Source organism: Manis javanica, chromosome 3 (genome assembly GCF_040802235.1).
Source record: "Manis javanica isolate MJ-LG chromosome 3, MJ_LKY, whole genome shotgun sequence".
Classification (NCBI taxonomy): Eukaryota; Metazoa; Chordata; class Mammalia; order Pholidota; family Manidae; genus Manis; species Manis javanica.
Window position 1 is genome coordinate 16,956,913 of NC_133158.1, and position 25,873 is coordinate 16,982,785.

At 37.4% G+C, this 25,873-nt stretch overlaps 1 protein-coding gene across 13 annotated transcripts in view; it reads left to right on the forward strand.

Annotated features, from left to right (window-relative positions):
* MITF (melanocyte inducing transcription factor) overlaps window positions 1-25,873 on the forward strand; it is a 201,115-nt gene that overhangs the window by 149,622 nt on the left and 25,620 nt on the right. For 10 of the 13 annotated variants that reach the window (XM_073230893.1, XM_073230894.1, XM_037019263.2 and 7 more), the window contains 3 exons: window positions 20,410-20,637; window positions 21,680-21,763; window positions 23,829-23,924. In XM_073230893.1, the coding sequence (XP_073086994.1) occupies window positions 20,410-20,637; window positions 21,680-21,763; window positions 23,829-23,924 (408 nt within the window). The remainder of the gene's footprint in view (window positions 1-20,409; window positions 20,638-21,679; window positions 21,764-23,828; window positions 23,925-25,873) is intronic. The other 3 variants (XM_073230901.1, XM_073230905.1, XM_073230897.1) reach the window with 2 other exon arrangements.

The following is a 25,873-nucleotide window of genomic DNA, read 5'->3' on the forward strand; positions in this document are numbered from 1 at the left end:
TTAAAAAAATTATTGGGTGGTAGAATCTTTTAAAAATCTGACAATCAAAAAAAATTGTTGCACTTTAACAAACATAACAAAATCTTTATTCTTAATAAAAATCATAGTAAAATAATGTTAATTATGTAAGAATAAAATAATAGTAAGACTTTTTCTTTGCTTACCACATTATTTGTATTTTTGTAGTTTGTTTACAACACTGAAATTCAGTCCCTTGTGAAGATGTGGGAAAATGGACCATGGACTGCTGATAATAATGTAAACCAGTACCATTTTTCTGGATGAAATTTGGTGAAATACACCAAAAGCTATCCTTTTATCTGGCAATTCCTCTTAAGATTTATTTTTCTCTTTTGCAAAAAGGAATAAGGAACCATCTGATGGTATTTGTTCCTACATGAACAAACACAGTTTCTGTAGATTTGTATCATTTAATTCCTTTGTACTATCAGTTCTCCTTCCAACATGAGATTATTTATGTGATAAAACTTGTTAAATATGAAACAAGTTCTTAGAAAATATGTCTTTGATGCTTATAGTTATAGGATATGGTGACTTCCTTTACCAGCTGCTAAATTCTGTTCAGTTTTAACCACACTTTCAGGTATTATAAAAGCTGGGATATTGATGCTAGGATTCCATGACTTTAACATAAAAGGCAAACTGAGTTGCTGCAGAGCTGATTTTTTTTCACATAAGTTTTTAATATTTATTAAATTTGAATATTATAGTTAATGATTGTGTTTGAATAGTGAATCTATTCGAAAGTTGTCATTAATAAAAAAAGGCTGATTTTCCAGTGTTAAGAAGCCAGATATTATAGATTGACAATTTTATTACAATATTTATGGATTAGTTCTGTAACAAGATTATTAAAAATAATTTCCTTTGAAGTAATTTTTCAAATAGTGTATGCTTTATATTTTTTTAAATTTTAGTTTGGAAAATTGAGGAAAGCACAGCTCAAATGGGACAAATGAAAATGAAAGATCTCTTTCTAAGGCTTTTATTCTTCATCCATTCTTCAAGGAAGGTAGATGTAGTTAAATAGAAACACAAAGTTAAAAATCAAGCAATAAATAGGAAAACAATGTTGATAACATAAATAACTGGCATAGGGTTTGTACCTAGAATATATAAAGAACTCCTAATAATAGTAAGAAAACAATTGGATAAAAGGAAGGGCAAAGAATATAGATAGATGATTGATAGAAGTTCAACCTGATTTGTAATCAGAGAACTGCATATTAAAGCAATAACTATTTTACATACAATCAGATTGGTAAAAGTTAGAAAGCTTGATAATACCATGTTAAGACAGAACAGAGAAATCAGGATCCTCATACATAGCTAGCGGAAACATTGTACAAACACCTTGAAAACACTTCGGCAACATTATTTAATAAAATTCTCAATGTGTGGAACCTACTATCTAGCAATTCCACTTCAAGGTTTATACTAGAAAGAAACTATAAAGGAGACATGCACAGGGATGTTCATTGAAGCATTGTTTGTAACTGCAACAATTTGTAGTCAGCCTAAATGTCTATCAATAAGGGAATGGATTACATGGAACATCATATAAAGAAAACAGTTAAGTTAGCTGTGTATGTATCATCATAGACAGATCTCAGAAACATAATGTTGAGTGAAAAAAGAGCATGTTGGTTATGCCATAGTGATGGTCAAGATGTATGTACTTTTTAAAAAAGAAAATCACACAAAATAACATAGGTACTTTATGTATGCTAAGATGAAAACGCATAAAGACTGGATTGGGTTGATACACAATGAATTCAGGGAGGAAGATGGGGAATGGGACTGGATAAGGGAACCTGAGGGATTTACTCTTATTTCCAATATTTAACCCAAAGCAAACAGGCAATATTTTAATTTCTTTCATTCCGGAGGGCAGGAAGATGGCAATTGTATCATTCTGCACAAATTTCAAAAATTAAAAAAAAACTGTCACTATGCGTGGTGATGAATGTTAACTAGATTTATTGTGGTGATCACTTAACAATGTATACTTGCATTAAATCATTGTGCTGTATTCCTGAAACTAATATAATATTATATGTCAATTATATCTCAATGAAAAAAAATTTTTTTTTCATAAAGGAGGGCACCTTTCAACCAAAGAGATGGCCCAAGTGTTTTATCACAGAAGCTTGTCGTCACTATCTTTGCTTGGTTAGCTTCTTTGAATTCTGTCTTGGATATTTTTCAGTAGTCTTTTATCTTGTTATTTTCCCTTACACTGTAGTTACATTTACGGCAGGAACTTTGCCTGTGATTTCTTTGAGGTCAAGCTGCATACATTTTCCTAAAGAAAATGTAATTCCCATTCTTAAAGCTGCTCACAGAAATTGTTAGAAAGCTTCTCAAATCTGTTGGAGTCAGTGTTGGGGAAAAAATGGGTAAATAGGCACTCAGATGCTCTGTTGATGGGAATATAAGTGGAGTAGCCTTTTTGCAGGGAATTGGTGCAGCATCTGTCATAATGTAAAACAGGCCCCGTTTGCCCGTCTGCCTTCTGCAGTAAAGACTCCACACCCCTGAGCTCGTTTAACAGTGCAATATGTTCATGAATGCAAGAACATGCAGTTATGCATTACTTATGATAGTGGAAATGGGGAACCACCTAAATGCCCTTCAATCTGGGAATGAATAAAAATGCTTTTATTAATAGAATTTGACAGTAGGTGGCTGCTTTAAAAAAGAGAGGTAGATAAAACTGTGTCGACCTGGAAAGTTGTCTATGTTATATTTCTATTTTAAAAAAGAAAACTGCAGAAACATATGCATCATATAACTAAATGTTTGCTTTAAATTGTATTATACATATGTGGTTATATTTTTAATTCTATTTGTTAGCTTAGAAATATAGAAACATACATATAAACTTTAAATATGATTACTTCTAGAGAGCAGAAACTGAAAAGAATGAGATAGGGCTTTTTGTTCTTGATTTATACTTTATTGTTTTATGATTTTTTTTAATGAGCTAATTTTATCATTGTTTAATGAACAACATGGTAGTATTACTAAAGTTTGAATGACATTTCTTTCCAAATATGTGAAGAAAGCATGTCATGTGTTGCATTTCCTGTTATATGCCATTATTTTTCCTTAGGAGATGAATTCTTCCTTGAGCTTTCATTTGCCCTGCATTTGTAATGTAAGATTTTTCTACAGTTCCAAAGAAAAAGTTGAGGTAATGGAGCAAGACAATAGAGCATGGTTGAGTTTGCATGAAGGTGACTCAGATTTCAGCCCTTGAGAAACTTGATCATCATGCACAGTGATGGACTGCATCTCGTTTATGATAATGCAGTCGACTCTTTTTAGATATAAATAATAGCACAGCTCATTGGATGGGAGGGTAGAGCTGGGCACTTCCGTGATTGTCATCAGTGTGTGAACTAAGCCAGTGATTTTATATCATTCTAACAAACGTGTTAATAGCATGATAAAACAAAGGCCCTTGAATTGTTTTAGTGGTGGTGCGTGCTCAGCCTTTCCATATTCAGGATGACATAAAGCTATAACTGGTTTTCGTGAAAACAGTATAGATTTGATACTCTGCTTTTTATTAACTGTGACACAACGGATTATGGCACTTCGAATGAAAATTCTCTCTCTTTTTGAAATGTGAATCAACAGAAAGGCTTGTTCTTGGGAGCTGTTGTTTCCATGGGCTTCTCCATTTGTTTCTGTTGGGGTTGCCCTCCTCTTGTCCTTGTGTACGCAGGTAGACACTACACACACACACACACGTACACACACACAATTCATATTCATCAATACTTGTTATTAGAATTGAATAATTTTATTTTCAAAGAACATTTTGCATTTCAGAAGAGCGTATTTAAATCTGACCATGTCACGAACACATTAGCAGATGAACTTGACACTCCATTGTATATTTTGGTCTGTCTCTGCATAAATTGTTAAACTTCCTCTAACTTAAGAATACTTTATTTGTGAGGTGGTAGTGACACTGGCCTGCTCCATTGGAGCAGTGGGTCAGTGCCATCATTGTGCAGTGTTGGGTGAGTAAGTATGTGAGAAAGGGTGATTGCTGAGGGCTGGTAGCTCTGCATGGGCTTGGGTGGTAATAATTTGCTGGCTGTCAAATGGGGACTTAGAAGAGAACCCTGCCTGAGCTCGACTTCCTCTGAGGAACTTTACCTGTAAAAATAATGAACAGTTTAGGATAGTTCATATTAATTTATGTCAAGTTCATATCAGCATTTGAAAAGGTATTTACTGAATACCTGTTATGAATAATGTACTAAGCATAGGAGGGGATACAAAGCCTAGTTTAGTAGGTACTAATGAAATGTAAACCTCTTAAAATAAACTTGCTTTTTTATATAACAAACAACTCTTCTGTTCTTTGGTTCAGTCACTATGCAGTACATAGATACAAACAGTTCTGTTTTTCTTCTCTTTCTGAATTGTTTGCTGGGTTTTGTTTTTGTTTTATTAATGTATGGAGTAGGGAGGCAGATTGCAAAAGAAAACTAGATCTAGAATCTTGAAGACCACAAAGAATTTGCTATTGAAATCGTCGGAATTAAACTATTTTACACCAAGGCAACATTTGTGTGTGTGCATGTGTGTGTGTGCACCTAAAAACTAATTTCAGTTTTTTTTTTTTATAACTCTTTATTATGGAGAACTTTAGTATATACAAAAATAGGAAGAATAGCTCAATGTGACTTCTCCTTCATGATGCAACTTTAACAGTTATCTGCATTTGCTACACTTTTAAAAAATATTTTTAAAAGCAGCTAGAAAACAAAAGTCTGTGTCATATATGAAACGATACTTTTGAAAGCTCATAAAATATATTGAAAAAATAATTCATTTTACAAGATGAAGGACATAAATAAATGAAAAACTGTTGTTTTGTTATTGATATTTTGGGAGAATAAGGAGGATTTATGTGTAACATTGTAATATTAAGAATCTGCAAACTGTATTTTTCTTTTATTTAGTGTTTTATCAAACAGAAGGAACTTGTGAAACCCCCTGATGTCAACAATGTACTCATAGGTGGTGTTCAGAAACACCAAAGCAGGTTCCCAGTGTGTTTGTTGAATAATTAGTATTGGTCACTTTGATTCTGTATAGTTTTAGAGCACAGTCTATTATTATTGTATTTAATTTATAATTATCAATTTACCAGAACAGCTTTTCCTCCACATTGCTGTCCAGAACTCAACCTCATATGAAGTCCTGGGTTTTGAATTAAGCGATTTACGGTAGTGATGACATTCCCTCCTCCTTCCAATTAACTAAGACAGGTCCTTTGCATGTCAATACAAGACTCGAAATGACTGTTGACTATGCAGCTCAGATACCCGACTGAGACACATCAGTGGTTTATGAGGTATCTATGCCATTCTTGGTTTCACTGCTTTTTTGTTGCCTTTTTCTGAAATCTACCCCTTAGAGAATTGGCGTGGGGATTTGACACAACAGGGCCTCTGCATTGTCGATAGTGGGGCCAGGTGGTTCTCTCTTGTGTGGAGCTGGCCTGCGTGTGGCAGGATGTTTAGCGTCTTCTGAGGTCTCTACACCCCAGATACCAGTAGCAGCATCGTCCATCTCACGTACCCCGAGTTGCGACAGCCAAAACCACTGCCAGATATTCCCCAATGTTCTTTGAAGGGCAAAATTGCCTATGGTTGAGAACTACTGTCTTAAGGGGTAGGAGCACCTTAAATACAAGTTATGTGTGGGTCTCCCTTCCTGCTGTCTCTACCCTAACTCTACAGTTATGAGCCCTTTGAGGAGAGGAGTGAGGTGTTCTCTTTCACACTGAGGTGCCTCTTTCTCTCTGCTGCACATAATATATAGACTGTTGGAGACTGACTAAACCATCTCTTTTTGTTGTTGCTTATACCCAAACTGCATAGCACAGTGGGCCTTCTTACAAAAGAGTAATCTGGACATTTCTCTTCTTCCCTAACTTTTTTGATAGATATATGGTGACAGGCATTTCAATGATACAGTGGCCTATTTTCTTTCTCATAAAAGACATTACTATATCATACAATAGTTTAACCTTTCCTTTAAAAATCCCATGATACTTAGATGCTTTTGGTTAACAAAAATTCCTATTGAGTCTGGAAGAATCTGTTTGCCCGCTAACCCCTCTTACCCCCGCCACAACTCGCTTCCCAACCAAAATTAAATAAATGAAAGGAAAGAAAGAAAAAGCATCAACCCTTGAATTACTCAATGTCCTGAGGCAGTTTTCCCATAACAAATGTTCACTTTGACTTTCTCTGTTGTGAAGTCCTGTCTGCTTTTACCCACTGCTGGCCTGAGTGCCTGCTTCTGTTCCTGTAGGAATCGGGCACAGCTTTGGTTTGAATGTTCCATGTCCACCAGGTGATGATCACTTGTTAAAAAGAGGCTTATTTATAATGGAAGTGTGAAAACAAGTACTCAGAAGATAAAATTGTCCTAAAGACTCTCACTATAGTTTCAAAACCAGATATATGGAAACAGGAATTTTACAGATGACTCATAACTTGGAAGCATTTAGTATGGTGGTTAGGAGCGATCCTCAGTATTCTTATTCCTAAAATGGGAATAACAGCAGCTCTTACCTCATAAGGTTGTAGTCAATATTAAATGAGTGAATACATGAAAAATATTAGAAAAACTACCTGGCACAAAATAAGCACTCAGTAATTACTTCATTTTCACTTTTTAATTCTTTCTCCTCATTATGAAGAATCCCAGTATATATATGGGATATAAGAATATATCTTATTTTTGTACATCTTTCAAAATTCCTACCTCCTCCAAAAAAAGGTAGTTTGGCCTTTGTTCTTCACATCTGCCATTCAGCCATTCATTATTTTTGTCACACAAAGAAATCCAAATGAGACTACCCCAACTACATGTATTGGTTCTGTATGGGTATATCATACCTTTATAAATTTGTGTAGATGTTCAGCATATTTTAAATTCCTCTGAGGATTTTCTTAACACAGTGTGATGAGTCTTTTTTTGCAGATGAAAATGCACTCTCAAAAGTTTGCATGCAATTTTCCGGAACTTCTAGATTCCCTAAAATCTAGTTTTAAGAATTAATGACTGAGCTAGCTAATTTGGGAGCAGGAGAGATTTCACAAAAGCCTTCTGTATGATACTCCGTCTGGCAAGTATCCCATGTGCTAAGATTCTTGTTTCTACCCTTAGCATCCATCTATGGTATTTGCATCAGCTAAAAAGAAAAAGATAAAAGGGTGCCTTGAAGAGATTAAAGGTGGGCTCTGTCTCTTTTGCCCTCTCCACTTCTTCAAGGTGGCCTTATGTTTTTTAAGATAGATGAGCTAAATAATCCAACACCTGAATATGAGAGCAGAAATTCCAGGACCAACAACAGTAGAGGACATTATTTATTTGTTGAGTATTTACTACACGCTAAGCAGTTTGTATACATTGTTATCACTTAAACTAATCAAGCATAGCAACTAATAGGTAGTAGTATCCATGGTCTCATTTTGCCAATAGAAAACTGAGGTTCAAAGCATTTAAGCAAATTGCCTATGATTTGAAGTCAGATGTTTCTGAAATTTCAGCCAGATATTAGCAATTTTAGACTACCTCTCTCCATTGCCCTTTGACAGTTGGCTAACACTTATCCTCTGTGCCCCAAGCAGGTATATACAGGATATTTTACAACTGTGTGCATCATTTATTTATAATAACCTCTTGATTGTGGTGTGATATCTTTCAGAGCACTGTATAAAATGGCTTTTTAATGTATGTGCTATTTTTAAATAGATTTGTTGCAAGCTAAGAAACCAGAGATAAGAACTGGTAGCATCTATCTCATACCCAACTGCTTCTTAATATTTGAGTCCAAGGCATCATCACCTCTCATATATGTAGTAGCTGCATGAGGCTATTTGTTCCATCTGTGTCCACCTCTTACCTCCCATCCCATCAAGCCCAAAGTAATGTTTTACAAAATGTTCTTCAGATCATGTCACTTCTCTGCATAAAACCTCCCAAGTGCTTCTTATAAGTGGCAGAAAAGAAAAAATTCTCTTCAGAGGCCTACAGTTCCCTAACTTCTGGCCCTGACTGCCTCTCTTGTTGCCACACTGCCCTGGTCCCTGCTCTAGCCACACCACATGGCTGTTTTAATGGTGTTCTTGTCTCTCCAACACGCCGCGCTGCTTCCTGCCTCGGGTTCTCTGCATACCTGGCTTCTGCACATCATTTGGTTTCAGCTGGAAAGGCACCACCCCACAGAAGATTTCTTCTCACCCAGTGGCTTTCTTTATTTTCTGCATTGCATTTGTGACACTGAAGGAAATTCTCCTTTGTTGATTTGTTTCCACTGTATTTATCTCTGCTTCCCCACTTAAATATGTTTTTCTGTGGCATCAGGGACTTTGCTTTAGTTGCTGCTCTCCCCAGGGGCTCACACGGGTGAGCTGTTAAATGGGGTTTGGTGCATGTGCCTGCTTGTAGAGCTCTCAGCCCAGCGCTTCGCACGGTCAGAAAGCGCTCTTGAGCTGCTGCTGTTTTTATCGAGGTTGTTAATTCCTGAAACTGGAATTTCATTATCACATGATCTATAGAAGTCTTAGGAATTACCCAAGACAATGCAGTTCCTCAAAAATCCAGGCCCATGATAGAGACCCTGACATCTGTGTTATTATGAAGTGGCTTTTTTTTTTTTGCCAGTTTTCAGCTCATGTGGACTTGACCTTCAAACCAGCAGCACTCATTTCTGACTGACCTTTTGCTTAGGCCCAGGGCAATGTTTTCATCTCTGACAAACTTGACCACTGCCAATTTCTCCAGAGTGTCGGCCCTTATGAAAAGAGGTTTTGCTGCCTGGGCCATAGTGATCTCTAATACCCGATAAACTGCAAACAATAGGGGCCTTTTTTGGGCAGGGGGGTTGCTGAAACAAAAAGGCGTCTGCAATTCTGAAGCAGTGCTAAACTGGGGCACATGGAACAGTTGTAGCACGTGGATGCTGTGCTCACAAGTCCCATTGTGGGGGGGTAGCTGGAAGGTCCTTACAATGGGCTCTTACAAGGGTACCTACCATTGAACCATGTACTCATGGCCCTTTACAAAGCCATAAAAATGTGTCAAATATACACACTCAAATTCTCTGGGCTTTAATTTTAGACTAAAAATTTCATACATAACAGGGTCATTTAGTCTGATAAATTTAAAGAAAAAATTGAAATGAGTCAAATTCATCATTATATAACAATTTCATGGTTTTTTGTTGTTGTTGCCAAATTTTCAATATAGGAATTCTGTCTGAATATGTTTTTATTTATCAAGATCCACAGAATCTAATTCTTATTGAATTTCTAGTCTCTTTTAAATTATAAAATTAATTCCATGTATATTATATAGAAAGTAGCCAATAAAATAGCAATCATTTATAATTTCATCATCCCAGATAGTCACTATTAAGACTGCTGAATGATTTGTAATTGGGCTTTTTTGTCTAAGCATATGTATAAACAATACTTTTAAACCCATTTAGGATTATAGTGTATGCTCTATTTCTAAATTTCTAACCTGCTTTATGTTCCTACTTACATTATGAACTTTACTCCTCATTGAATAGTTTTATTCAATAACGGGCTTTAATGACTGCATTTTTCCCTCTATGTGCAGTTTTACCCCCCAGAGGACATTTATGTCCTGTTATACTTCTGCTTTGTCCCAACTGCATTGGTGGGAAGGTGCTACTGTCACCTACTGGGTAGAGACCAAGGATGCTGCCGAATATCCTACAGCACACAGGACAGCCCCACAGCAAAAAAGTGTCTGGCCCCAGGGTCAGTGGTGCTGAGGTTGGGGGAGCCCTGCATTTATATGGCTACCTCATGATTGATTTAATCCATTGTGTGTTATGAGATATTTGTTTCCAGTTTTTTTTTGTAATTGTTATTAGAGAGTAATGTTGGCAAACTTTCTCTAAAGGGCCAGATACTAAATATGTTAGGCTTTTGGGGACATAGTCTATTTTTCAACTCTGCCCTAGTGCTATGATAGATTGAAAGCAGTCAAAGACTGTATGTAGATGAATGGGCATGACTGTGTCCCCATTAAACCTTACAAAGAAAACCAGACTTTTGGCCCTAGGGTAGTGATTTGGGGCATTTTACAGATAAGGCCCTTGCACTTAAATCTGTACCCCTTACAAGTTTAGTTGCTGGATGGATGTGTACCATTAAAAAGTTTACATCAATGTATTGTAGTTTATTTATTAAAGGTCTCCCAATTCATTTTATTTTCTCACCCTTTTTCATGTGAGATTGTTCATTTGATGTCGCTTTCTAAGCATGTATGCCACCACCATTCCATCTGATTTGGAAGCACCTGCAGGAACATGGAGTGTGCAAGGATCAGGCAGAGGTTGCCAATTGAAATGCCTTCAGGAGTCAGGCAGATGAATGAGTGAAGCAGACTACCTGCAGTGTCTGAAGGAGTGGTGGAACTGTGGCAAAATGAACAGGTGGTCCATCAAAAGAGGAAACATGTTTCTCAACTCCTTCTACTGCTGGGCCTCTAGAATGCAGTTCAGTGTTGCTAGATCTTCTGATTTATCCAGAGAAAACAGAAATCCAAATTCTGCTGTAAACTCCTAAATTTTAATTAAATACCGGGTAGGCCAATAAACCATACCTATGCACTGTGCCCAGGGGCCACATGGTTGGGGTCCTATGCCATACATATGATTTATCTACATGTCTGCAGTTTAGAGACAGAGGCAAATTCCCAGGTCCCCAGACCCTGGCCTTTGTCTTAGACCTTCAGGGCCCTAAGCCTCATAGATGAGAGTGATAAGAATTGGTGATCTTTGGGTAGACCCTGAGAGAAAGGATGCTTTATCTCATCAAGTAGGGGGCAATCTCCAGTCTGGCTTGGAGACTAGTTCCTTCAGAGCTTCCTGAATTAGGAAGAGTGAGGATCTGTGGCTTCTCCGTTGCTTTAGGATATTTCTAGAGGCTGTCAGAATCCTATCCTCCAGTCTCTGTAAGGCCCTGGACAATCTGACACCTTGTCCTTTCTTAGCTTCTCTTCTCCCCACCTCATGTGCTTCTGCCGCACTGGCTCCATTCATTCATTGATACTCTTAATATTTGCTGAGTGCCTGCTATGGACCAGGCCATGTTCAGTATAAAAGAGAGCAGGGTACAGGGATCTGGAGCGCTGGCAGGGGTAGGTTGGGATTTTTAATAAGTTCTTAGGGTCCTTGTGGGAAGCAAGATCAGAAAGGTCACAATCCCAGGGTAGAGTGGGAAGTAGGCAAAGTGGGCAGGGATCTTCATACTTGGTGTACATAAAAATCTATCTGGAGAGCTTGTCAAAACATAGACTTCTGATCCCCACACCTAGAGATTCTGATTCACTGGCTCTGGGGTGGGGTCCAAGAACTGCATTTCTAACAAGCGCTGTGATAGCACTGGTTTAGGGACTGGTAGGCCGTTGTAAGTACTTTGCTTTTTCTCAGAGATAAATTGGGAACCATTACAGAGGAGTGACATGATCTGACATATTTTACAAGGATCACTCTAGTTATTATACTGAAAATAGATTCCAAGAGGGCAAAGGCAGAAACAGATAGCAGGAGAAATTACATGATCCAAGTGAGAAATGATGGTGGCTTGGATCAGATGGTAACAGTAGAGACGGTGAAAATTACTTAAATTCTGGGTGTAACCAATACTACTTGATGGATTGGGTAAAGGGTGTGAAGGAAAAAAAGGAGTGAAAGACTAAGGTTTTTGGAATGAACAAGTAGGTTGAACCATATGAAGACCATTTTTGAAAAATGGTTATTTCATTATGGTTCAACCTAATAGAAGTATGGAGTTGCTACTTACTAAGATGGACAAGACCATGGGAGGAGCTGACTTGGAAGGGATGTGAAGTTTGAGATGTCCTCAGGCCTCCACATTGTGCTGTAGAGTGGGCAGGTAGGGATGCATTTGAAGTTCAGAGACTTGAGTCAGGGTGAATCCGTGAGACAGGCTGAGATCACCAGTGCCGTGTGTGTAGATAGAGAAAACCAAGTTCTGAACCTTGAGGCACTCTGACATTTAAAAGAAATGAGAAAATCAGCCAAGGAGACTGAGAAGAAATGATGGAAGAGGTAAAGGGAAAACCTGGCAAGTATGGGAAATCAGAAGCCAAGTAAAGAATGTACATTAGGATCCTGTTGGCTGTTCTTTGAACAGGGGAGGCTTGTTCACACCTGAGGACTTTTGCAGTTTGCCCTTGATACTCTTCCCATCTATCTGTTGGGCTCATTGCCTCCCAACTTCAGATATGTGCTTAAATACCACCTTCTCTGTGAGACATTCCTTGAACATCCTATATAAGGTTAGGACTGTTGCCTGGCTGGTGCTTAAGCAATAGTTGTTAAATGGTGAACATAAATTCTTTTGATGCTAGAAGTCCAGATGAGACTATTAAAGCCTTGCACTCAATGTGTCTTGTGGTCCTGGGACCAGCAGGGTGCGCATCCCCAGGGAGCTCACTAGAAATGCAGGATCTTGGGACCCACCGCAAACCTACAGAATCACACTGCATTTAACAAGATCGCAGGTGATTTATGCACACACTATTTCGCACCCAACCCTGTATTTAGGTCTTTATGTATACAGCCAGAGAGCGATTGGGTATACTCTCAGATGGCAACGACTTAAAAGAAGAGGTTAAAATGATCAAAATCAGATCTATTTCATAGTTGTTTCTACTGTATTCAATCAGTTGTCATCATGTGATTAAAGAAAGAAAACAAAACCGTTTGAAGAGATTATCCAAGTGATTTCTTAGTTTAATTTTGAATTCACCTAAATTAGAAGTGTATATAAAATGCAGTCTTTGCTACATGGTAGGCAATTTTGAGTGAATAAATGCTAATTCTGTTTCCTATATTTTTAAAAAATGTTGCTATTTAACATGACATATCCATGCATAATGACTGATATAGTCCTCAGAGCACAGGACCTTTAAATGCAGTTTTCTCTTAAAGTGAGTAAAGATTATTGGGTTTTGCTGCTTCTCTTATAGGAATTTGATTCTGAAGGTGATGTTTTTATTCTGGGATTATAAATATTCTTCAGGCAGATGGCTACCACTCTTAGATCTCTTTTTGGCTGAGAGAAAAACTTGATGTTTTTTATATTGTGATCTTTGGCTTATTTTGATCTGAAGGAGAAAAAATAATATATATATATATATATATATATAGTAGGAGTTTTCTTATGATAATACCTTTTTTTTCCTGAGGCTGCTAAATACTGTTTGTCTTAAACCCAAAACATGTCTGCCTTGCAGTTTATAATAAGCACACTGTTTTATGGGTCATTAGCTAAGGATGAAAGACCTGTTAGGAATTTTTGGTAGGGCTGGTCTAGTTTATTCTATTACAGTATCAAAACTGTAAGAAAAATTGATCAGCTCTCTTTTCCTCACACACATTTACAACTCATTTCTTTGAATTTGGGAGCCAAATGATCCCACAAAGTATTAGTACAGGAAGTAATGTGAAGTATAAAGACCAATAAAAATGGGATATAAACTCACAGATATTTGTGTCAGCACGCATAGGGTATGTGAGTACACCTTGGGTTTAAACAGTTCTGTCTTCCCCTCTTTACTCAGTTAAAGCCCTCCATCAAAACTGGTCAATAGTCGGGGGTGTTTCTGTAGTTTGCTACTGGGGACAGAATAATGGAGACCTTGGTTTGATTTCTAACCCTGGCAAATCTTTCGCTTTCTTTTCAGTTCCTATTTTTTTATCTGAAAAGTGGTATACTTAAAGTAATTAAAGATACCCTACATTCTTACATGGCTGTTTGTCCAGTTTAGGCAATATAGAAAAAAACTATAAAATTATGCACACATATACTATTTCTCTTTAGAAATATCACCCTATTCTTTCCTCCAAGTCTTGCTAAACCTTCTGTTTGGTAGGAACACTGGGTTCTGGTTGGGCAGAACTTTTTTTTACAGAGACATTGGCATTTTCTGTAAAAATCCAGATATTAGGTATCTTACGTTTTGGGGACCATGCTGGCTCTGTTGCAACTACTCATCTCTGCCGTTGTAGTAGGAAAGCAGCCATGGGCAAAAAGTAAATGAATGGGCATGGCTCTGTTTCAAGAAAACTGTTTGTGGACACTGAAATTTGAATTTCATATAATTTTCATGTATCATCAAATAGTCTTCTTCTGAATTTTTCCCAACCATTTGAAACTGTAAAATCTATTCTTAAGAATGTTTGCAAAAACTAGGGAGCAGGCCCACATCGCTAATCATCAGAGAAATGCAAATTAAAACCACAATGAGATATCACCTCACACCAGTAAGCATCGCCATCATTGAAAAGACAAACAACAACAAATGTTGGCGAGGTTGTGGAGAAAGGGGAACCCTCCTACACTGCTGGTGGGAATGTAAATTAGTTCAACCATTGTGGAAAGCAGTATGGAGGTTCCTCAGAATGCTCAAAATAGAAATACCATTTGACCCAGGAATTCCACTTCTAGGAATTTACCTTAAGAATGCAGCAATCAAGTTTGAGAAAGACAGATGCACCCCTATGTTTATCACAGCACTATTTACAATAGCCAAGAAATGGAAGCAACCTAAATGTCCATCGGTAGATGAATGGATAAAGAAGATGTGGTACATATACACAATGGAATATTACTCAGCCATAAGAAAAAACTAGATCCTACCATTCGCAACAACAGGAATGGAGCTAGAGGGTATTATGCTCAGTGAAATAAGCCAGGTGGAGAAAGACAAGTACCAAATGATTTCACTCATATGTGGAGTATAAGAACAAAGGAAAACTGAAGGAACAAAACAGCAGCAGACTCACAGAACCAAGAATGGACTAACAGTTACCAAAGGGAAAGGGACTGGGGAGGATGGGTGGGAAGGGAGGGATAAGGGCGGGGAAAAAGAAAGAGGGCATTACGATTAGCATGTATAGTGCATGGGGGGCACAGGGAGGGCTGCACAACACAGAGAAGACAAGTAGCGATTTTACAGCATCTTACTTCACTGATGGACAGTGACTGTGAAGGGGTATGTGGGGGGACTTGGTGAAGGGGGGAGCCTAGTAAACATAATGTTCTTCATGTAATTGTAGATTAATGATACCAAAATAAAATAAAATTAAATTAAAAAACTAGGGAGCAGGCCAGGGTGAGCTGGTAGACAGAGCCCTGGGACAGGGAAAAGGACTTGGCTTATCAATGTTAGTCCCTTCTCCCTTTCCTTTATTTAAGGTCTCTATTTTTGCTTTTTTGTTTGGACCTGATTTTGATTCCTCTGTCTTACATAAGGATTCATATCCTTGATGTCCTTATTTTTTGTGAAGGATACCTTTGTACAGATGGTACAGAAAGTGCAACTTAGCATCTGAGAACATGTATTCTGGGCTTGAGTTTTCTATAACATTATAATTGTGGGATTGAAAAGAACCTTGGTGCATATCAGATGTGTTCCTGGGCAAGACTCTGCCCAAATTATTTAAGAAAGCTGACTTTCCCCACTTCATCATTTTTTCAGGGATGGTGATTACATAATTGACCTTCTCTGTAAATTGTCACTTAAGAAACAGTATGAAAAGAATGGTGGTATAGTGGTGGTAGTGGATAGCAATTGATTGAATTATAATCCCATTAATTTTCCTTAAATATGCTGAGCAGAAGGGCATGTTCTGTTTCAACATAAAAGGAGAAAAATGAACACTTTACTAACTTAGCAAAAAAGTAGAATCAATTATGAACAGAAAGAATTATGGGATTCCTCACTCAGTTTTACTTAAATTCTGGTTTACAAATAGTTGAGAGAATAGAAGAGTGGACATCATTTGGGGCGTTTCTTTTTTTCCTCCAGTGAATTCTTTTATCAGGCAGGATGGGCATATCGATAGGCCCCATCATACACTGATGTGCTCCAGAATCTCTTTAGAATAAAACTGTTGGGAAATAACATGTCAATGTCACTGGGAAGTGGTGAAGCTAAAATGTGATCATTAGAAGGTGATCCATTCCAATTCTTTTGCTATTGATTTAAGATCTGAATGAAGAAAGAAAAAAAACTAAAAAAGAAAGTAGCTGTAAAAAGGAAGAAGAGTTTCAAAGCCTTTGGATTTTTGCACTTTATCTAGATAGCTAATAACATACTTTTATTTATGTGAAATATAAATTATATCAGCAATATACTGTGTTTTGAGGGAGGATGAAATATACCAGCTTTATTTTATGGTCTATGGTTTGAGTGTTCAGCAATACCCAACTTTTGCTATCTGAATTCCTAATGGATAGTGCGAAGGTCAAAAACATGGAAAAATTATCAGGAAATCATGCAGATATTTAATGCCCTTATGTATGATTCCATTTGTATGCTTGTTTGATTGGCTATTTAAAAATTAATGAAAGGAAGCCATTAACTAAAAAGTTATGGTTTAGTATGCTTGAAGACAGAACATTATATTTATATGGCTTTTAAAATCGTTGAGGACTTTAGAGCCTCATAATAATGCTATAGAGGAAGTTAGGACAGAGTTACTATCTTCTTCTAGCATCTTTTGGACGAGGGAGGCAAGGCACATGGAGGCTGTGTCACACACACACAGTGCTGAACAACATGGCTGGGATGGGGCATCAATAATTCTAGAGTACTATCTGTGTTCTCAGCCAGTTCTCGAAGTGTCATTAGAGGATCCTGAAGATTCTGACAGGTCAAAACTATTTTCATAATAATACAGAGGTGTTATTTTCCTTTTTCCATGGTCATCTCAGCAATATAAAGACATTTACAAAGACTACCCGAGTATTAAAATATCATTATTCTGATGGCCAGTGGAACATAATGTAGTGTGTGTAATCTTGTGTTTTAAAAATTTGGTCAGTTTGTATTCATAATATGGTAAATATTGATAAATAACCTACATAGACATTATAAAACTGAAGAGTTTAAAGAGGTTCCAAAACAAAAAAAGTTTGAGAACTGCTGCTTCAGACATGTGTTAAGCCTGTGAGAGGTAAGATTTCCTTTAATGCTGAAAACACCTCTGCTAGGCAGCCTCTGTTATCATCCCCACTGGGTACATGAGGAGATGAAGGCCTAGAAAATTTAATGACTTGCAGAGAAAGTCATGTAAATAGGAAGTTGCAAAGTCACATTTGAACCCAGGTTTCAAATTCTTAACTATTCTGTTGAATGTGCTGTTAGGCATGCTGTCTCTCAGAGAAGCACCAGGAAATGCCTGGATATGACACTAACATTTCAGAAGAGGAACCAACTTCTCCTCATAACCCAGGCCATGCCTCAGGGAATGTAGATAAGAAGAGTAGCCTCCTGGACAGTGGAAAGCAGAGGCCATACTCTAGTAGCTTATAGGCTGAGTCCAGCCGACAGATATGTTTGACTCGTCTTTTACAAATGTGAAAAATCAAATGACTAGATATCAAATTTTTATTGTGGGAGATTTCACTTTAAAAAGGTAAGATTGCCAGCTAAACTTAAAAATCAGAAGGTCTAGCTTGACTGGATTGATATTACCAAATGTCTATCATCAACTGCAGCTTATAGCAGCTATTTCTTTTAGATGAGACATGTGTGCTCTAGTTAGCCACAGACCTCACGACTCCCTGTTACCCTACAACTCATGTCCCTCATTTATGTTACCTGTTTTAAATGTTTAGATTGGAAACAATTGGAGATTTTCTGCCTGCTGCATTATATTTACAGCCAGTCTATTCTCAACTTACTTGAAAACCAAAAAGGCATTGACAGTAAAATTACAAAATACATCCCACTTTGATTAACCCAACCTAGATATATTAGAGACCTCAATGACAATGCTAAATAGAGAGGAAGTTGTTTCTTTCCTTACAAAAGCATAAAATTCTAATTCATTAAAGAATAAGGATCTGCCAGTGAATTAACATTTATTTTTAAATGTGCAGCCCTTTCTTTTTTAAGTGTAATAGTGAAATAAGCACATTACACCCATTGCCCTCATTTTATGTTTATTTTAGTAATGTCTGTTGTCCTCATCATTATCGTGTCTGGACCCTTTATGAAACTTAAAATGTCTCTGTGAACCTCTGTGTGCATGTTAGATCAGTCATTTGAAACAATTTGAGATTGTCAACCTAAAGAACTTCATTATCCTGGGCATTTGGACAGAATTATTGAATTTCAAATTTTGGGGCTTAAAATATCTCCCCATTCCAACAGTGAATATTAACCACTTATTATAATTTTTAGGTATTTGCTTGTTTGCTTTTTTTCTTTTTTGCCTTGCTCCAGACTATAAGTCTCATAGAGCTGTCAGTCATGTCTCTTTGTTCACAATGTACATTCTATGCCTTGCACAGTGTTTAGCACATAAAAACAGTAAATAATGGTTTGAATGGATGATAAATATGTTTCAGTTGTGTATATGATAACCTTCATTCTTCTCTAGCCCTGATAATTGTAATAAAATATTTTTAGTGAAAATTTTCATGCTTCCCAATTTCAGGGTTAAATTAGGGAGGTATTTATTTTTTATTTTCCACAGAAACATACATCCAGTTCCGTGCGTGTGTGCGCGCACGTGTGTGTATTTTTCCTGTTCTATTTAGGATGGCTCCCCCTTTTTCTGATAAGAGGTCAGTATGAAAGTTACACATTTATCCAGCTAAGAAAAAAGGTGCACATTGAGACCAGGATATGAGATAAGATTTGAACTTGAAAATTCAGCAGAGACTTTTCCATACTAAAAGATGGATTTCCTGCAGTTGGCAGTGGCAAAATTATTTAGCTATTAGAAAAGTTTTGTGTAATAGCAGCTTAGGCGATGTCTTCTCCAAAGGGGGCATCTTGCTTTTAACCTATTGCTGAAAGAGAAATACCATCGTCTATTAATACTACTGGAACTAAAGATGAATAGTGAATTGGCCTTGATCTGACAGTTAGTTTGACTTTGATAGCTCATCACTTAAAAAGGTTCTTTTATTTTTATGAAAAAAGCCTGACGTCAAACCAGGGGAAAAATTGATATTGATATTGAAGAACAAACTTGTAGGGCTTCCAAAAAAAAAAGTCCCTTGTGTGAATGAATGGTTGTTTTTTTTTTTTTCTTTACATGCATAACTAATTAGCTTAGGTTATTATAGGCAGGGCTGCTGTGATAGAGTTTCCGGTGGTGTCTCAGGATACCTTGTTTGTAGTGCCTTCTCTATGCCAGTCAGTCTTTGAATCGGAATTACAGAAAGTAGAGGGAGTGGATAGTCTACCGTTTCTCCTTGGATTGGGGCCACCTAAAACGATATGCTGGAAATGCTAGAATATAATCACTATCAGGTGAGCTTTATTCTTATCCATATTTAGAGTCTGAAATGCAATAAACTGAGTAATTCACGTTTTCACGCTATTGTGATAGATACATTTTCAGTAAGTACAAGTCTACTGGTTTAATGCTGTTTAGTGTTTGATACCTTAAGAAGTAATTCAATGTGGTTTTGAACAAAGCAAATATTAGTAGGATATTTTTCCCCTTAGTGCATGGCTGTGCTCTCTCCATCTGCTCCTGTAAATAGCTTGTAAGATTAAATTGTGTTTATAAAGGAAAAAAGTGACTTGAAATTGAATATCATTGATTTTTTTAAAGCATTTCTAATTCTGTATTAACATTTATAAGGAAGGGAGAAAAGTATCTTGGTGGCTTACTAGTCATGCCTTAAAAACACATACATGTAAGTGTTACACTTTTGAAAGAAACTGTTTAATGTGGAATTGCTTTTTGTGTTGTGTTCAGGATCTTAATTAAAATGCCGAATAATCATGTACAAATCAAAGTGGGAGGAATTAATCCACAGTTAGCTGATTTAATCATCAGAATGTTTCTGTTTATTTTCTACACCGTTTTACAGTTGATTCTTAATATTTTTGCCTCCCAACAGAAAGCTGTGCTGTTTGCCAAGGAAAGTGAAATAAATTGTTATACCCTTTCCCTACATTGTTGTTCTGATCTTAATAAACCCTTTCAGGTGTGTAGGTGAAATATTTGTCCTACAGATAGTTACAAACTTTAAATTATTAGACATGAGTAAAAGGGCACAAGGTTTTAAAATGTACAGCTAATTAGCAAGGAAACAACACAGGGCAAAGTATTACCCCAAATCCTGAGAGTTAGACTTTAAACTTCAGTAATATCAAAATCCATTAGCACAGTGCCTGGTACATAACAGGGGCTTAATAATTTATTCTGTTGGTGGATTGGCCAGTCTCATGTTTGTGCCGGAAAAAAAGAGCTGACCGAAACTCACAAATAACAGCGCTGTCTTCTCTTCCCTCCGTGGCTATGTTCAGGTGCAGACCCACCTCGAAAACCCCACCAAGTACCACATACAGCAAGCCCAAAGGCAGCAGGTAAAGCAGTACCTTTCTACCACTTTAGCAAATAAACATGCCAACCAAGTCCTGAGCTTGCCATGTCCAAACCAGCCTGGCGACCATGTCATGCCACCAGTGCCGGGGAGCAGCGCGCCCAACAGCCCTATGGCCATGCTCACACTTAACTCCAACTGTGACAAAGAGGTAATTCATGTCTCCTCCCCTCTCCTGTTTTCTTACACTAAAATACTGTCTGTTGCATATTATCCCCACACTTGACTCTAGTCTGTCCTCAGGGCCACATTCACTGGCCTTTGTCCCAGATTTTGCAACCTGGCTGTCACAGTGCAGCCTCTTCTCACTGTCACTGGGTTATTGCGTTATGCGTCTACCGGGGGACCTGGCGCACCCCGTGTGGACCGTGGAGGGGAGGACACCTTCTCTCCCAGCCTGTTTCCGCTATGTTATCTGAGTGCTCTCTTCTCTTCAATGCCTTTCCATTTACAAAGCAGTAAAAATGCAGAGAGAGGAGAAGGGAAGGTGGAAAAGGAAAAGCAAAAATAGAAAAGGTGTGGGACAGGCGGTTTAGAAGTTCCGCTTGTTGTGAATGTCTGGAATATTATTTTTATTTCTCCCCAAGTCTGAAAAAAAAAAAAAAGCACAGAATGTGCGTGGATGGATTTGAACAATATATCACAGGAGAATTTAACAGAAAAGCAAAGGTTTAATTGCTGGATAAATTCACTTTCATTATCAAATTTTTGCTGCCGTTAAATCTGCTTTTGTAAAGGCTGGATTGGAGACAAGACTCAAACACACCTCGAGCTAATTGTTGCGTCAAAATTTGAAGCATAAAATTACCTAAGAGGAGAGTTGTAATTTAATGCTTGTTATTTCCAAATTATGGGGCGATGAGCCTCATTTTAATGGAGTTTTACTGGACTCTGAAATGTCTATGTGATTTCAAAGGTGACTTTTCTGAAATTTGGTTGATTTGATTTCTAGGGAGACTAAATCTTTCCCCATGCCCAAACCAACTGTCTTATTTTTCTCTGTCCATATTTGTCATTTATCAAGCCGAATGTGATGGAAATTCTTCCTTCATTATTTCATTTCTCGGACAGATTCCACTCTCTTTGAAAGCTTAGTTCATCCTGTTGCTACACCATCAGCCTCGTGTAAACATGTCATTGAAAAGTCATTTGCAAATCCAAGTCATGGGCTGATTTTGCTTGTGTTTTTGCAGGGATTTTATAAGTTTGAAGAGCAAAACAGGGTGGAGAGCGAATGCCCAAGTATGAACACGCATTCGCGAGCGTCGTGCATGCAGGTACTGAACTGCTTGGCAGCCCAAGGATGTAACACTTTGTAATGAGAATCTATATTTGTGGCTAATCACACCTTCCCGATGACTTAAGGTTTTTTTTTTCTCCTCTCCATTGATTTTTTTTTTAATAGAGAAAGCTATGAACAGGGAAATGAAACTTAAAATGCCTTTTTCCCTAAGTTGTTTGAAGTCATTAAAAAGTGCTTAAAATACATACATTTTTATAACCAAAATGTTAAATGCTGTACTTCTTTTAGACACCATCATCAAGGTATGTTATCCAAATCTGTGGGATAGCAACTTGAATAGGCTATTAGGAAAACCAAGTTTTGTGTGTTGGTGTGTGTGTGCATGTGTATATATATTGTTTTCTAAAATAGAATCTCATGGAATATATATTTGGAAACTTTATTAATTTAATAATATTCCATAGATACTTTCCCAAGTAATTAAGGTTCTTGTATGACATCCTATTTAGTGGATGTATAAATTATGCTACAGCCATTTGTTAGTATATTTATGTTTTAAAATGTGTGCATTGGTGTCTAAAAAAAGAAGCTAACAGTTTTTTTGCTTTTCTGTATTTCCTATTAACTCACCTTGTGTTGCTTGTATCAGAAGAGAAACAAATTATTTAAAAAATTCTATCACACCAAGCCCATTACTTTTATTTCTGTAAAGTAAAATTAAATATTTACAAACAGAGGTCGTACATAAATCCCCTGGCCCATTTACCTTTTTACTGACTCAAATAGAAAACCGTCTCTTAAAAACAAAAAACAAAAACCCAAATAAAATGGTGTGACTAAAAATGGAACTTTATCATAAATAGTCTGGCAGTTATTAAAAACTGAACTTCCCATTATTCTTCTCAGGGATCACTGAATAACACTATTTTTTTGGATCCTTATTATATTCCCAGCACTGTGAACACTTTATATGGTTTATCCTGAAATCTCATAAGACTCCAATAAGGCAATGAGTATTATTAACCCCATTTTACAGATTGGCCCAGTGAGGCTCTTAAAGATTAGTCTTTGCCACTGATACAGAAAGAGGGAAGATAAAGATTCCAACGAGCCCCATGACTTTGGAGCCTCCTATTTAATTGGACTTGGCAAAAAGACATCAAGGAGCATTCCTCTGAGTGCTGAGATTTCATTGTGTACTTATGAAGCCCTATCTAAGATCCAGACATGTGTGTGTGCACACACACAACACACCAACTGGCTCGAATATAAAAGGTGTTTACAAAGAAATGTTTTCACAGACTTGTCTTTGCAACTGCTGCAATGCACATGTAATCACTGTTGTTTATTATCATAACTGATGTTTTGGTACTTCAGGAATAAAATTGATCTAGTGGGAATGTGATCTCCACGACTGTAATGATAACCTCGTCCTGGCGTACTCCTTGGGGAGTACCGAGCACACTGGCAGCTGTACAAGGAGAAACTAATTTTACAAATCATTGTAAGAACAGTGCTGAGCTAGCCAGTGGCCTGATAGCCACGGTGTCCCACATTCCCTGATGGGAGCCAGGGGCTGATTACCACCTGTATTTTTCTACTCCAAGGAGGGTCTAAGAAGGGTATGGGGAATAGTCTTTAGAGACAATAGGGAACTGGTATCCATCGTTTAAGATGTGATTTCCTGGTTCTATCCTGGCAGGCAGTTTAACATAGCCATTGAGAGCATGGGCTCAAATTGTGGTTCTAGCCCTTTGATGTGTTTGGGCAAGTTGCTTCTCATTTATCTCACCTGGAAAATTGATACAATAATAGACCGACCCTGATAGGATTATTGTCAGGGATAAATAAGTCCATGAAAAGCCCTGAACCCAGTGCCTAGCACCTAGTAATCACTCACTAATTGCTGGTTGCAGATGTCATCCTTACCACCCTTTAGTACTAATGGCCTTCAGTAATGTTGATATTTTAGGAGAAAGTAACTTCTTAGAGTCAAACTAAAGAGCATTATTTCTTTGGGTAAGAAAAGGCCATAAGTCTCCTTGGGTTGCTTTGCACAGTTTTTCCTTATATCTCCACCATTGCCCTTTTTCCTGCAGATGGATGATGTAATAGATGACATCATTAGCCTGGAGTCAAGTTATAATGAAGAAATCCTGAGCTTGATGGATCCTGCCTTACAAATGGCAAATACGGTATTGGTGACTTTTTTTTAAAGAAAATCTTGAGATATTTATAGTGTTCTCTCCCATTTCTTGAACTTTAGTTAATCTTTGTAATTCATTGAGAAATTTCTTATTAATAAAGAAGTGAATTATCTCAGGATTACAAATAAGTGACTTTAACATCAGAAATTAAGAATTTCTCATGAGTCTATCAGTACCCCCATGATAAAGCTCTGCATTCCCTGGAGTCCAGTATACTTGCAGTAGGATGCTAGGCCTCCCACTTCCCCTTGACATCTAAAGCCCCACTTAGTACAGAGCTACCAAGGGAAATGCTATGGTTTGTACTCTATACAGTAGTTTTCTAGTTGGCCTGAAAAATTAATGCAGGTTGTAAAGACAGTACCTTACTCAGCACAAGTGCTAGAGTGACATTTGAATTACCTTTCTTCAACAGCAAAATTTATTCCAGTTTTAGTTAATAAACCAGTAGTCATATTTGCTCTTACATGTTACCTGTTTACCATCTATAATTGGAAGCCTTGCCTGTATTTATTTGCTCTTACTCCTCACATTTGTATCTTATGCTTACTCTTTGCTAGTCTTAATGCAAATCTTGGTCCTTGCAATAATTCTGTGAGTGTCATTCTTGAAATAATACTCTGAATGAAGTTGGGGGTGGTATCACTGCCCCCAGTTTTAGGGTTAGAAAAGGTTAGCTAGTTGCACAAGATTCATAGATTGGCTGTGTCAGAGTTGGGGCCCCTCAGTAGATCTTTGAATAGCTAAGTCCAATCCTTTTCTCTTTCTTCTGCAAGCTTTTCCGTGAGACTGTCACATTCTTCAATAACTAGAATTTAAAAACTAACTTCCACAGGGGAGAGGGGCTGCAAGGACTTGTTGTTTAATGGGTATAGAGTTTCAGATTTGCAGGAAAACATTCTGGAGATCAATTTCACAGCAGTGTGACTATATTTCACACTACTGAACGGTACACTTAAAAATGTTTAAGATGGTAAATTCTATATCTATTTTTTAAAAGACTGAATTCCTATAATTCTCTCAGCCAGGGAACATGACCGCCCTTGATTTATACCAAAGTTCTTGGTAAACTAAATTTTTATCACTAGAAGTTTCTTTTTTTTGCCACCTTGGTCCAGTTCTTTAAGTTCAGTTACTCAAAGTCTTGAGGGGTGAGGACTCTCCTGGAAACCTCTCCGAGGATCTTTAGTTTTGGCCAACTTCTTACCCTTGATTTTGAAAGAACTTAATGTTCTTCTATTGTGACAAACGTTTCCATGCCAGACTCTCCCCACCCTCTTTGAGTTCGTGGTTGACTTTTGTGGAACTCTTCTGCTTCCAACTCTGTGCTTCACTTGTCAGCAGTCAGAATCTTAGGATGAACATGAGCAAAACACTTGGGGGAGCTTACACTAGGGAATTTATAAATATACTCAAAGACATGGGTTTATTTACAATGTGTTCAACTCCCTAGCAGCATTAATTAGCAATGGCCTAGTCACCCAAAAAACTTTGCTGATGGGGGTGGTCGTTTTGCCAGTGGAATCAAGTGCATACTTGGGTACACTCAGGAGGACTATAGAATTGATATAGTTAAAAAAAAATTATTGCTTTTTTTCTCCAGTAGTGAGGACCTTTGCAGTCATCTGAGCCAAACTAGTACTCACACATACATCCTCTGCATTCACCATAAAAATATCAGAAATACAGCTTCTTAAAATCCTCCGATGAAAGATACTAACCCATAAGAAAAGCAGTAAAGCACAATGGTTAGGAGTTAGAATTTGTGATCAGATCTGGATTCAAACTCCAAGTCAGTCAGCCATTCACTGTGTGACCTTGCATTACTTAGCTTCTTGAAGCCCTATATTTCCCCATCTGTAAAGTGGGACTGACAATTGTACCACCTTCACATAGTCATCGTATATGTATCACATTTAACATTGGAAACATAAATT